This window comes from Grus americana, chromosome 1, assembly GCF_028858705.1.
Source record: "Grus americana isolate bGruAme1 chromosome 1, bGruAme1.mat, whole genome shotgun sequence".
NCBI lineage: Eukaryota > Metazoa > Chordata > Aves > Gruiformes > Gruidae > Grus > Grus americana.
In genome coordinates, this window is record NC_072852.1 from 176595661 (window position 1) to 176608653 (window position 12993).

The 12993-nt window shown below is 32.5% G+C and overlaps 1 protein-coding gene across 1 annotated transcript in view; it reads left to right on the forward strand.

Annotated features, from left to right (window-relative positions):
* Positions 1-7400, forward strand: part of KLHL1 (kelch like family member 1) — a 260797-nt gene extending 253397 nt beyond the window's left edge. Inside the window, exons 10-11 of the mRNA XM_054806173.1 lie at positions 3433-3604; positions 5188-7400. Coding sequence (XP_054662148.1) covers positions 3433-3604; positions 5188-5247 — 232 coding nt within the window. The 3' untranslated portion in view covers positions 5248-7400. The remainder of the gene's footprint in view (positions 1-3432; positions 3605-5187) is intronic.
* The last annotated feature ends 5593 nt before the right edge of the window (positions 7401-12993 follow it).

Consider the following 12993-nt stretch of genomic DNA (forward strand, 5'->3'; position numbering starts at 1 on the left):
GTTGGTACTTGTAAGGGAGCTTTTATTTCAATTTTCAGTCTGTGAGAAGAAAGCCCTTCTGGTGTTGAAGACAAACCACATCCCATCACATTTGTCTTTCTCAGGGGGGATTATAACAATGAACTAAACCACATATCGTTAAGCTATTTTATGTACTGGTATCTGAATGACATTATACAGTGTTCCTCGTCTAGGTATTTTTGCACTGAGAGCAAAAAATGTGAATAATGTACTTCATGGACAGTTAGCTTCCAGACCAAAACTTGGGACTAGCAAATGAGAACTTGTAATGCTATTAGCTTGCATAGAGTGGATGTAAATTAACCAGTGTACTCCACTAAACATGAAAAAGCTCTCATGGCCCTGCCAGTGATTGATAAGATTATAAGGTGGCTGGCATGTGATTTAGTGTGTCTATTTTTACATTCAAAAATAATGCATCACCTTCAGAATATAAAAGCATCTCAATAACTTAGGAACCCAAAGACTAGTAAGTGATAATGAGGTCTATTAGAGTAAGCTATTTATTTTATATGTCTCTGAAAGTTTTACTTTCTGTAAATATCTAGGGCATCTTTTTTTAACTAAGTCTCTTTTCTTCTTCAGGAATGAGTCTCTTCTTCAGTCATTTTGTCATTCTGATACATCCCTGATAGGATGTGCTTTATTCAAATACCAGTTTGCTCCTGGAAGACTGTCAAATCAGACATAACATTTTAAAAATTATTTTTGAGATTATGTAAATCTAGTGAGAGCAGACATGTTTTTTCAATGCTACTGCTAAGATCCTCCTCAATAGTAATTAGGACTCCCAGTTTGAACTGTTCTAAGGTTGATGCAATTGTAAAGGATTTCCTATGGACTCGAGCATTCTACAATAAAATAATAGTTATGTTTGTCTGCACTTCACAAGTTGGGAAAGTACAATGTTGTATTCCTTTTTAAAGGTAAAATAACTAGTTCTTTTTCAAGAATTATAAGATTTTGGAGATATTTTGGAAGATTTTATCAAGTAGATTTCTTCTTCAAATGTTACTCAGAACTTGACAGCTATTAAAAACATAAGCAAGTGATCTATAGTTTTTCCCCTGCATCTCACCCTGATTTCAAATTGATTTCTTTCCATGTTCAGGAACTTTTATTATAACCCTTCTCACCCTAGGGCATACCTAGTTATTATAAAGATGAAATGTACTGTTGTTTTTAGCAGAAGAAAGGATATAAGAAATCTCAGCCAGTTTCCTGGCAATTACAAAAAACCAAGTTCTTGTGCAGTTCTATTTTATTGCCAGAATTGAGTTATAAGAATTCTGTTTAGCCTTGCATGCCTGTTTATAAAAAAAAAAAAAAGTCCAAATCTGTCAATTGTATTTAGCTTCCCTGCTTCTCTACCTTCTCACCTTTGTCCTTGTAATTCAAACATTGTGTATCAAAGAGTCTCTTAAAATTTATTGCCTTTATGCAGGTGAAGATACAATGCAAACTGGTGCATTTCACTGGGAAACTCTTTCAGCTAGAGGCATATAATGCTGTTGTTGAAAAAGTCACACATTCTTTGAAAAAATCCATTCAAAATTAATTTTTTTTGGCTTGTTACATGTGCATTTCCCTTCTACATATTCAAGTATGGTTTTAAACTATTTTCCTCTCAAGTTTTAAGACATTTATCATATATCTGTTTAACTCAAAACTTCTCAAGGAAATATAGCAAAATGAAAGAATGTGAATAAAAATAAAGAATTTTTTTTAAAAAAGAAAGTAAAATGAACAACACATTTAATTCAATGGTATTTTAGACATAAAAAAATGGAACATAAAATTTTAACAACTTATTTTCTGAGAAGTCCCCATAAAGCCAGAAGGATTAACAGCCAGTAGATGAGCTGAATTATTTCCCAAAATTTATTTAGCTGTCAAGAACAAGTTAATAACGTTAAAGACAATTCTGTTATTGTCCAATTTGAAGGTCATATTTATAAACCAAAGGCAGTTACAAACAAAGCACTGTAACGTTGTGGCAATATTTATATTTAAAAGGTTTTAAAATTTCCATGGTTCAGATACAATGTGGGACTTCAAACAGTATTCCTACTAGTTGCTTTATTGAAAATATGGATGACTGAAATAGTTACAGGTGCTCTTATAGTCAACCTTTGTAGTAAAAGCCTAGAATTTTCCTTTTTGTAAAGCAGATGTATATACAACTTTCTGTAGATTATCAACTTCTAGTTAATAAAGTTTAAACTACAAGAAAATATGTTGAAAGAAGCTGAATCCCCACCAAAAAAAATGAACTTATAGCCAATACTGTCTCTTAAAGGTGTAGAAGAAAGTGGTTTGATGTCTAATTTTATATTACAATATAGTAGCTAGAGGACTTGCAAATAAATAAGATTTTCAGCCACTATAGAGTTCTTTTACAATTATTTTAGAGAAATTATCATGCCCAAAGTGTGATCTACCTTACACTTAAGCAAATGACTAAAGTCAGTCAAAGAATTTGTATCCTTAAACTGTTTATTTTCTCCACTGATTATCAAGTGATTCTACTACATAGTAGAGATGCTTAAGGACAGATTAAATTAATTTTATCATACTGTGATACATTATTCTATTTTAGTAATAGCTGTCATCTAAAAATTAGGTATCTAGTTTAACCTAATGGTCCAGACATCCTTAGTGACAAACTGAGAGGCACTATCAAAAGGTGATTCATTTCTACTTTACAGATGTCTAAAATAATAGATACAAAGGAATGGCTTCTGAAATTAACTAATTTTTACATTGCTAATGAATATTTAAATTAATGACTTAAACTAAATGTTTAATTTTTAAACTACTCTCATTATACAAAAGGAATTTTGCCCTCAGTTTTAAAAATTCTATGGTGATTATGTCTTAAAAACAGTACTACTCTCTTCACTTGAGCAAATATCAGGAGGACAATCTAACTCTAATGCAGTTAAGCATATCCCCTGAATTCTCAGGGAGGATTTCTGGCTGTGAACATTGTATAGTATAACTTTATAACTTAAAATATAGCATAATATAATTTTAGAAATAATATTTTTAATCTGCCAGAAGAAATATCCTATTTAAAATATATACATAAAGATATACATACATACAGATATTGCTCTTATATCCTTCTCAAATCTCTCTTCATGACACCTTACCTCACAAATACCTTAGTTTATACCTAAAGGCTAGCTGAGAAAAATTTCATAATGAATGTTTAGAGGTTTGAATTGGGAACGCAATAGATCTGTTTTCTTTTTGCTGTTAGGAAGAATATTTTTTGATAGGATGTTAAAGGATTATTTTTTCCACCAAAAAAAAAAAAAAAAAAAGAAGAGAATAGTTAAGTGAAGATCAGCATGAATTGATACTTATCTTCTCCCTGGACATTCAATTTCCTTTCTCTTTCCTCAGATATGATCCAAAAACTGATACATGGACAATGGTGGCTCCACTGAGTATGCCTCGAGATGCTGTTGGTGTCTGTCTTCTTGGTGACAAATTATATGCAGTAGGTGGCTACGATGGTCAAACGTACCTGAACACTATGGAAGCATATGACCCTCAAACTAATGAATGGACACAGGTAATCATAAAGTCTTTATTTTTTTTTTTGTCAGTAACATATTTTGATAGTTGTACATAAAAACATTACTTTTCTGAAAAAAAGCATAGTATCTGAGGTTGACATAGCTGTAAAGGTAGTTCTAGTATTTTATTAAGTTTTATGTCAGGAGGTTCTTCTGAAGATAGAAAAGAGAGGATTAGATCCAAAATAAATTTCTATAGCAAATTCATTTTTTTCATCTTTCTTCATGCAGAATAAATGTCATAAAAAGTATCAAAATGGATCTGGAATTTTAATTGGTAACCAGCATGTCCTGAAGATCATATGAAAATTTGTTTATTTTATGTAAAGTGAAGTTTTCATTTCATTCTTCAATTCCATTTTCTTCTGTTTGATGGATGTTTTGAAATGTCAAACTGTATGTATGTTCCTAATGTTGAACCATATAAGAATTAATAGATATAATAGAAATAAAGGTATAATACAAGAATGTGGAGACTAGTGATTTGGTTGTAGAAATAATGTATTTTCTTATGTCATAGTAGTGCTTGGAAAGATTTAGATTCATAACAAACACTGAAAAAGAAAAAAAGGATTGTTTCAACACTTTCTGTTATTAATTGTTTTAAGATTTTCTGAAAAAGTAATTTGTTCCACCAGTGGAGATGTCTACACCTGAATTAGTCACCGTAAGTTCCCTTTAAAGTTAGTGAAGAAAAGTACATACTTTGAAAGTGTGATCTTATCCTAAAATAAGTATTTAAAATAGGCCAGATGTATTATACTCAAAAATACCTATTTCTTTTTATGATTGTAAAGGGGGACTTCTGTTGTCAAGCTTAAATGTAGACATACATGGTGTAAAGTTAATGCAGAAGCCCATCTTTTTTATCTACCATTAATTAAATGATGAGAGCATTTTTATGACATTCTGTAGGAAATAAGAAATCAATTTGGAAAGATTCTTTTCCCAAATTTACCAATCCACATTAAAAAAAAAAAAAAAAAGGATGAATAACCACATTTGGACAGATAGTTAGGAAATATGTAACACCTCTGCTTTGAAACACACAGTACCATTAATTATGGTGTATTATCATTACTGTTATTGTTTCATGCCATATAAGTTGACTCTATTGTGTTAGTTTCAGCAAGATCCAGTCTCTAAAGTTATTAATCCTTGTGTTGTCTTGAACAGTGACTAAAGGTGTCAAAATTATGCTAACAGACATTTGAACCTGTTTAGGAATACTGGAACCATACAATTTTGGTATTGGTAGCCTTGACCTTGCCTCAGGGACTAAAGTGGAAGCATCAGCTACTGTCTACAGATTATAGAAACCCCTTGCATATCAATGGTTCACAAAATTGATGACAGCTCTAAAATAACTTTTTTTTTTTTCTGATCTCACACTTTCAAATCAAAGATATCAGATGTGAGTAAATAACTTTAAAACTACAATATTGTGCGTTGTATTTATTTTTAGCAGTTTATACTCCCATTAGTTTTGACCATTTTAGAATAATGTAGACACAGCAGTTTGGCAATCTCTTGCATAGCTTGCTCCTGTTCAGTTAATATATATCTTTTTTTTCTGCAGATGGCTTCCCTAAATATTGGAAGAGCTGGTGCCTGTGTTGTAGTCATCAAACAACCATGACTTTGTCAGCACTGCTTAGGATTTTACTGACTGTGAAATGATTATTTTTCTATCAGATAATGAGAATGATAAGTTCATGAGAACAAGGATTTACACAGTGAATACTTTGTTGACCACAAACTTGAAGAAGTTCAGAAATGAGAAACATTAAGTATTTATGCCTTATAAAATCATAAAAACTGTTCACAGTCAATGAACAAGAAAAAAAATCAGTCTGTTATAGGCATAAATATGTGAACGTGGAGTAGTAAGTTCAGATACTGTTCTCATGAATGTGTCCTGGAGAACTGGATAATCAAGGGACAGTTCTATACAAGGAGCAGGAAGGAGTACAAGAACAGTTTTCATGGCCGCAAGAGTTTTAACTGCAGAAACATCAAAGTACATTTAATCACTTCTAAACTGTAGTTTTTAAAAGAGAAAAGTAGATAGTAATATAAAACTTTTCTGTTCAGGTCTTGTCTTCAAATGGGTTATGACGTTCTCAGTTAAACAGGCGGTTTGGTTCTTACTGAAGGGAAGAGGTAGAAAAGTCTGGATATTCAAGTTTCATTCATAATGACTGAGCTGTTGCTATACAGTAGGAAGAAAAACAAAACTAAAAGTAAACCTCCAAGATGACTTTTTTTCTAACTTCAGATTGTACTTCCTTGCTAGTGTTAACGCGTCTTGTAAGTGAGACCGTTGAAGGGGAAGCCTGTATGTTTAATCTAATGATACACAAAGCAATCCTTTGGCTGCACTGGGGCTTTGTTGCAAATGTGGGAGTCAAAGGAACAATTTCCTAATTCTTTCTTAATCGTATACTCAGTTTAAGCATGTGGGCTCTGATCTCATTGTTTAATGCATCTTCTGCATGTTGGAAGCTCATGAAAAGCTGGAAAATTGATACTGTTCCTTCACCGCATCGTGTAACAGATGAACCATGACCAGAACAGTCTATAGGGCCTCTTCTAACATTTCAAGAGGGATGAAAATACTACATTTTATTTCTTTCTGATGCTCGTACATACACAACTTTGCCTGATTAGAGCTGCCAGTTCATTGCTTTCCACTTATGACTGAGAATAACTGAAGTAGGGAATTCAGAATAAATACAAGCGGAATAAGGAAAATTAGACCATTTGATCTAATAAAGTTCATATGGTAAATATACTAGTGTCATCTGTGCTTCCCTTTAGGGTTGATCATTTCTGGCAGTAGTGATACTTTGAGCTTTTGCCTTGGCAGTTCAATTAACGTTGATGCTTTCTGTCTGCTCAGCTGAATCAGTTAGAATCGTAAGGCCACTAATGGAATATGAAATTCTGCTATTCAGGAAGGCACAGGCTCTGGAACAGGACTATCAAGTATACCTCTTCTTTAAAGCTTTGCTGATCCTTTAGGAAACATTTCATGGTCCAAAAGCAGAAACCTCACAGTCCTCTGTCAGTAGCAGGAAGGAATTCTGGTTTAGTTAAAAGAGTTTTCCTAGTGGAAACCTTTGAAACCATTTGAGAAGAAAAAATACATACAGCCTCCTACTTGGGACATTTGATTTGAAGATGTGTCTTTCCTTCTAACACCATCAGCATGCATGGCGATTTTTGTTTCCTGACACAAACTAAACTTCAGTTCTGAAGCCTAAGTATACTGGTTTAAATCTTTTTATATACTTCTCTTTCCTAATTAGAAATCAGCTGCAAAGTCTTCAATATTAGTTTTCCACAGTAAGTTGGCTTTTGAATTGCAGTTAATTCTTCTTCCATGGACAGGCATGTCCATTTTTCCCCAACTATAACAACTTGTTGAATAAAAGATGTTACCCTCTACAAATTTTGCTTCACATAAGCAAAGGCTTCTGAGACCAAATCAAGAAGATTCAGAATTATAATTGCAATTAAATGTAGACATTAGCATTCAGTTTTCCTACACAGATGCCTAATGAACTTAGAAATTTATTTTTAATTCTATTCCCAGAACTTCCTTTTGATTACATTATATTCATACACAATAGAAATATGATACCTCTATACTGACCTTCGAAAAAAGATTACTTCTATTAATTGCAATCCATGGCATATTTGTTCTCTGTGCCTTGATCATTTTTAGCCTCAATTTAGCCTCAATTTTATTTTTTATTCTCAATTTCCTTTTACATATTTTCAATTAGCCTTTATTTATCCAAAAGGAAACATTATTCATACGTGAAATTTTTCATACTACTATGCTACTTTTATGCTGAAAGAATATAATTATTAATTTCTTTTATTTAGATTATGTAAAATCTAGCCACAATAAGAGCTATATTTGGCTTTTAGATTCTTTTTATACACCTACATCAATAAGTTCTGGAGTTTCTTCTATACAGAATTTAGGGAGGTTTTTTTTTTATTAAATTTTAAGGTTTTTTATCTGTTCTGTTTGCTCTTATTAAAAACAATAGTTTAACCTTTGACTTCAAAGGGAATGGATTTAAATGAAAATGCGATAGAATCTTAATCTTGGTTTCTATGATCCATTAAAATCCCTTTTTTATGTATAAGAGTTAAAATCACTTCTGATAGGCTGAGTTGTGCTAAACAATATTACATTTACAGGAAAAGCAGCTGTCTTTTCAAAAGCCAGATTATCTCATCATTGTTAATCTAGCATAGTATCTTTTCTCTCAAATAATCACTTTGATTTCACAGTATGAAAATCACAGTAGAATCAGATCTACAACAAATATCAATGAAATCACTAACTGAATTCCTCAAAATGCTGCTTGTAAATTTTGTAGTTAAATATTCTAAGTATGTTCTAAAATGTTAGTATTTTCTCTGTCTTTCCAATTCTTTTTCTTCATTGTCATGTTTGAGGGGAGAGGGTGGGAGGAGGGGACAGGTTTGGGTTGATTTTTTTCCCCAGAATGTCAACCAGTTTTACTAGAAAGTCTTTGTTTCACATTGGCCTGTATTTATACATGGGAGTTATACCTATTTTTTTCCTATATTATATGAACATCTTTTGTATTAATCAAAATAAGTAAAAGTATTTAAATTAGGGTCTTCTGGGGTAATTAAAACTAAGGTCCTCTGGGACTACTGAGGAGCCTTGGATTTATCTGTTCTATGTTTCAAAAAGCCTTTATCTTTTGTTTTTATTGTTTATTAGAGATTTTATTAATTTCCTTCTTGCTGACGCTGGTTTTGAGATAGAAAGAAGGTCAAGGACAGGAGTGCTAGAAAAGCTGTTTTTAAAAGAAAACAATACTGGCAGAAAGTGGTCATTCTCGTGCCTGAGAATTTATATTCAAAAGCTTGGATGGACACAAAGAAATCAAGTCTATGCTCTTTCTTCAGTTTCCCTACCCAACTCTTTTCAAACCCATTGAGACATTACAGATTAGTGACAGCCAATTGTGATGCAGTATGTTCTTTTCTCTTTTTCCTTTTATTGATTATTTTTCTAATGAGTGTAAAATATTTGCTGCTGGGAAAGAAGAAAAAAAAAAAACCACCACCCACAAAAACCCAAAAACCAAAAGAAGCACAAAAGACAATAGTCATCTTTGAAGTGCTTATAGAAGCAATACCTAAAAGACAAAATAAATGGGTTCCCCTGAATAGTGAATAAAGTCATTGGTGTTATAGCTGTGGCAGTGCTGTTAATGTTTATTAATACAATTATTAATGAATTCATAGCAGAATTACAATTTTGAAAGTTTTTAATTGGTTAAGTAAAACAAATCAAGAAAAATACCATAACATTATGTCTGATTTTGAAATGAATTAGTCTTCCTGATTTATTTATGCTAGATACTTAAACTCCAAGAATATAATTTTCTAGATGATGTTAGAGGCTTTATAAATACAGAATAATTCAAGTTGAACTCAATGTAAAACTTATCAAGCAAAATAGGTAAATCTTTTCCTATGACTCTGAGGGTGCCATTTTTAATTTGTTTCTACCAATATAGTAGTGTTAAAAAATCCATTTTGCAAAAGAAAGACTAATCTTGTGATCCTTTATTGTTTATGGAACTTTTATGAAACCTTGTAGTTTTGCACCTTTCCTTTAAGCTATTTTTTACATTTGCAGTTTTTATTATCGACAATGAGGGATGTTAGAAATATAATCAGCATTAGTAAAGATCTACATAGAAAAATGTCATTTAATAGTCATAATTCAATAAAGCTCTTTATTATTGACATTTTGTGGTCCAATTTTATTGAAAATTTGTGCCTTGAAATCAAAGCCACAAATAAGTCAATAAAAAGAAAGGTTTCTTTTTCTTTTTCAAAGTAAAACTTCTTTGATATGTCTTCAGTCTTTTAAAGATCTACACATTGAAGAAAGAAATGTAAACTTTCTAAAACATAAACATTTTTAATAGAGATCTTCCAACTATTCACAAATTAGTCCAACTTTTAGTCCAAATTAGTCCAAAACTGGGTGTTCAGTCATGCACAATTTATCATAATCCTGGTGTTGGCATCCAGATCTCTTGTAGATGTTCATGTTTGTGAATGTCTCGTGTCTCCAGGTTTTTTCTAATCCAAAAGACATCTCCAGCTGAGCGAATAAAATATCAAATGCAATATTTACAACTCATGTTTGAAGCTTCTGTGTGGTATGCACAAATCAGAAATCAGGATCCCAGATTGTTTACAGGGTGTGTTTCCAACATTGGTAGAAGTTTGGTTCAAAGTTAGCTTTCCTACCAAATATAGCATCCAGTATAATCGGTATAATATTTATCAAAACATCAGAATAGAAAATATTGTGTGAAGGATAATACAGTAGAATAATAGTATCTCAGAAATGTAAAAAGAATATTAGGGAAACAGATTTTTATTGCTCGCAAGAAGACATTCCCCAAGAGTACTATATTTTATTCTCAACAAAAACAATTTGATTTTAGGGAGATAACTTTGCAACCAATCTAGTGACTTATAAATTGAAACACTATTTGAAAGCAGTCATTTCTTACATTCTTTCTTGTAAAATAGGGACCTGACTTTGTACACTTACCATAAAAGAAAAAAAAATAATTTTTATTTATCCTAAAGTAATACTTAAAATCTCAATATTTAAAAACAGTCGCTCAAATGTATCTTAGAAGTCAGTAACTAGTTACATACTTTAAATTCTGAGAATATCAAGTTCTTAGACATTTTTGCTTCTTAGACATTTTTGCATCTACTGTACCAAACAGATGTACATATACTAGGTAATACAGGCTTGCTGCCAACTCAGAAGAGAATCTCAGTGTGTAAAAATAACTTCAGAAATATTTCTCTTTAAAAATAGCTTATCCATGCAATATATCTGTTCTAACTTAAATGAGAATGTATAAATTATTCAGCAGAATAATTATTCTTCAGCCTTATACTATGTGTAAAGCTGCTCAAATTGGCATAACCTTACATTTCATTGCAAATTCCCTTCATTATAGTTCTGCTTCATAGTACATGAGGATTAGGTACACTTAGGGGCAGAGAGACTCTCAAAATCCTTAAATCAGCAAAACTTTGATTTCCACGTGCAGGACTGCAACTGTTGGAAATTAAACCATAAAGAAAATTACTAGCAAAGGTAAGAAATGCAGTGGCAGGGAATAATACAGCCTGTAATCACTGGCTATCCACAGCTTCCCCTTGAGGATCTATGGAGCTGCCAAATCCGTCACCCTCTAAGGGTTTGAAAAGCAGTCAAAGCTGAGGTATAAACAACTTACACTTCTGTCACCCCAGATTTTCCCAGATTTTCCATGAGGGTATGATGCTTAAAAAATAAATAAAAAATTTAAAGAAATAAAAAATCTTTTCCTTCAGAAGTCTAGTACTCTTCAGAATTAGGTCTGTGAACCAGGAGCATATTCAGTCTTCTTCACTTAGACGGCTAGATTGTGTGTAAAATCTGGTATCCTTAGTGAACTATTTCTAATATGGAGGCTGTCCCCAACAAAAGTCACTGTAGAGGGCTGCCTTTGAAGGCCTCCAGGAAGAAATACTGTTTCAAAGGTGAGATATTTAAATTAAGTAGATGAGCATTCAGTTTAGTTACCCCCATGTAAGTGTCTAATACCATCTGAGATGCCCAAAATTATCTAAGGCATCCACACCGGGCTGGCAGGTATGACACAGATGAAGTTTTGGAGTGGCAACAGAAGTTTAAAGGAGAAGCTCTAAAGTATCCCAGATATTAGGTACTTATGTGTAGGCAAATAGAATCCATGATCCCTCATACATATATATCATTCAGTGTCATTAGATATTTGAAATAGGCATCTTGCAACCCACCTGCGTGATGAGAAAGGCTGAATTTAAAAATGTTTACTTCAGTTGCTTAAGCTTGAAAATATTAACCGTAATTGTCCAATTAATGACACATACAGTGAACATAGGTGTGAGAGCACAGTAAATTAATACTCGTTAATACTGGCACGATATGGTTAAGTATGGGAAATGCTAACTCAGAGACATTTTCTTTATCATGATAATTAGCTTTTGTGCATCACTTCAGTCAGAAATTTGTTCTGTAAGAAAGTTATGAGTAAATCACCCTTACTCAGCAGAGCTGTTATAAAAACCACCTACAGTAGTTGCTATTGCCTAATGTAGAATTCTTGGTTTTGTTTTCCTATTTAATGGTAAAATGTTTCCAAGTGCAATTCTGTAAAGATTTGGATTGTATATTTCAGTCACATAGTGGAAAATCTCACATGTAGGCATAGTGTGGAAACGGAGTGTATTGGGGTTTAGGGTTTTTTTCTTTTGTTTCCATATCTGCATATTTTCCAGGATATCAATTAATTGAAAATGGTCATTTGTCCCATATGAAGGGAAATAAAGAAAGAAGACTTGCAATTGCAGGCTGAATGAATAAATATCCAGTTCCTTATTTCGTTAATATAGAGTGTTCTCAAATATAGGTATCTACTGTGCAAATGTCCACATCAGAATTATACATCCTAAGTTTTTTCTTATAGCTAGAGCAGCAAAATCAGTATTTCCAGAGCATGATTCATCTCATTCTAAAGGTGAAATAAATCACACTTTAAAAGTGTGTTTCTCTCCATTGACTGCAAAAGGTGCCTAAAATGACTAGTTCAGATGCAGACATTCACACTGTGGACACCTACATTTCTTAAGATAAATATATAAGTTGGGCAAGATGAATCTCTAAAATCTGATAAATGCCTAGAAGGAGCTGGCCACACAGTTTATTTCAAATAACTGTGACAGGAATTCCATTTAGAACATAACTGCAAGACTTAACTATGTACTGAACAAAAACAATTTCCCTGCTCTGAAATCAAGCGCTGTTATGATCTTCAGAGAGTGGATAATTTTGAGCTGCCAAATGACATGCAAAAGAAGTAAAGGATATCTCTTCATTAACCTAGAAACAGAAAAAGTATTCAGAAAATTGTAGCTGCAGCTCCTGGCTACCTAAGGTTTGGATATCCTGCTAGATTTCAGGGATAAATGAACAATTTAGTACAGTAAGCTGCATGACATATCCATATAATTAAACTTTAGAAGCCTTCAGAACATAAAATAGGATTATTTAAAGACACTAGATTCATTAGATTTCTGTAATCAATGGGTATTAGTTATTCCGAGGCCTTCTGTAGGAAGAGAAAAACTGGAGAGAGACACCTTCCACCAGATGGTTCATATCCGAATACAGGCATACAAATAAATCACCCACTTGAGATGCATGGTTTTCTTCTTTGATTTATAAAGGTGCCAACATGACTAACCCAGATTTAGGCAC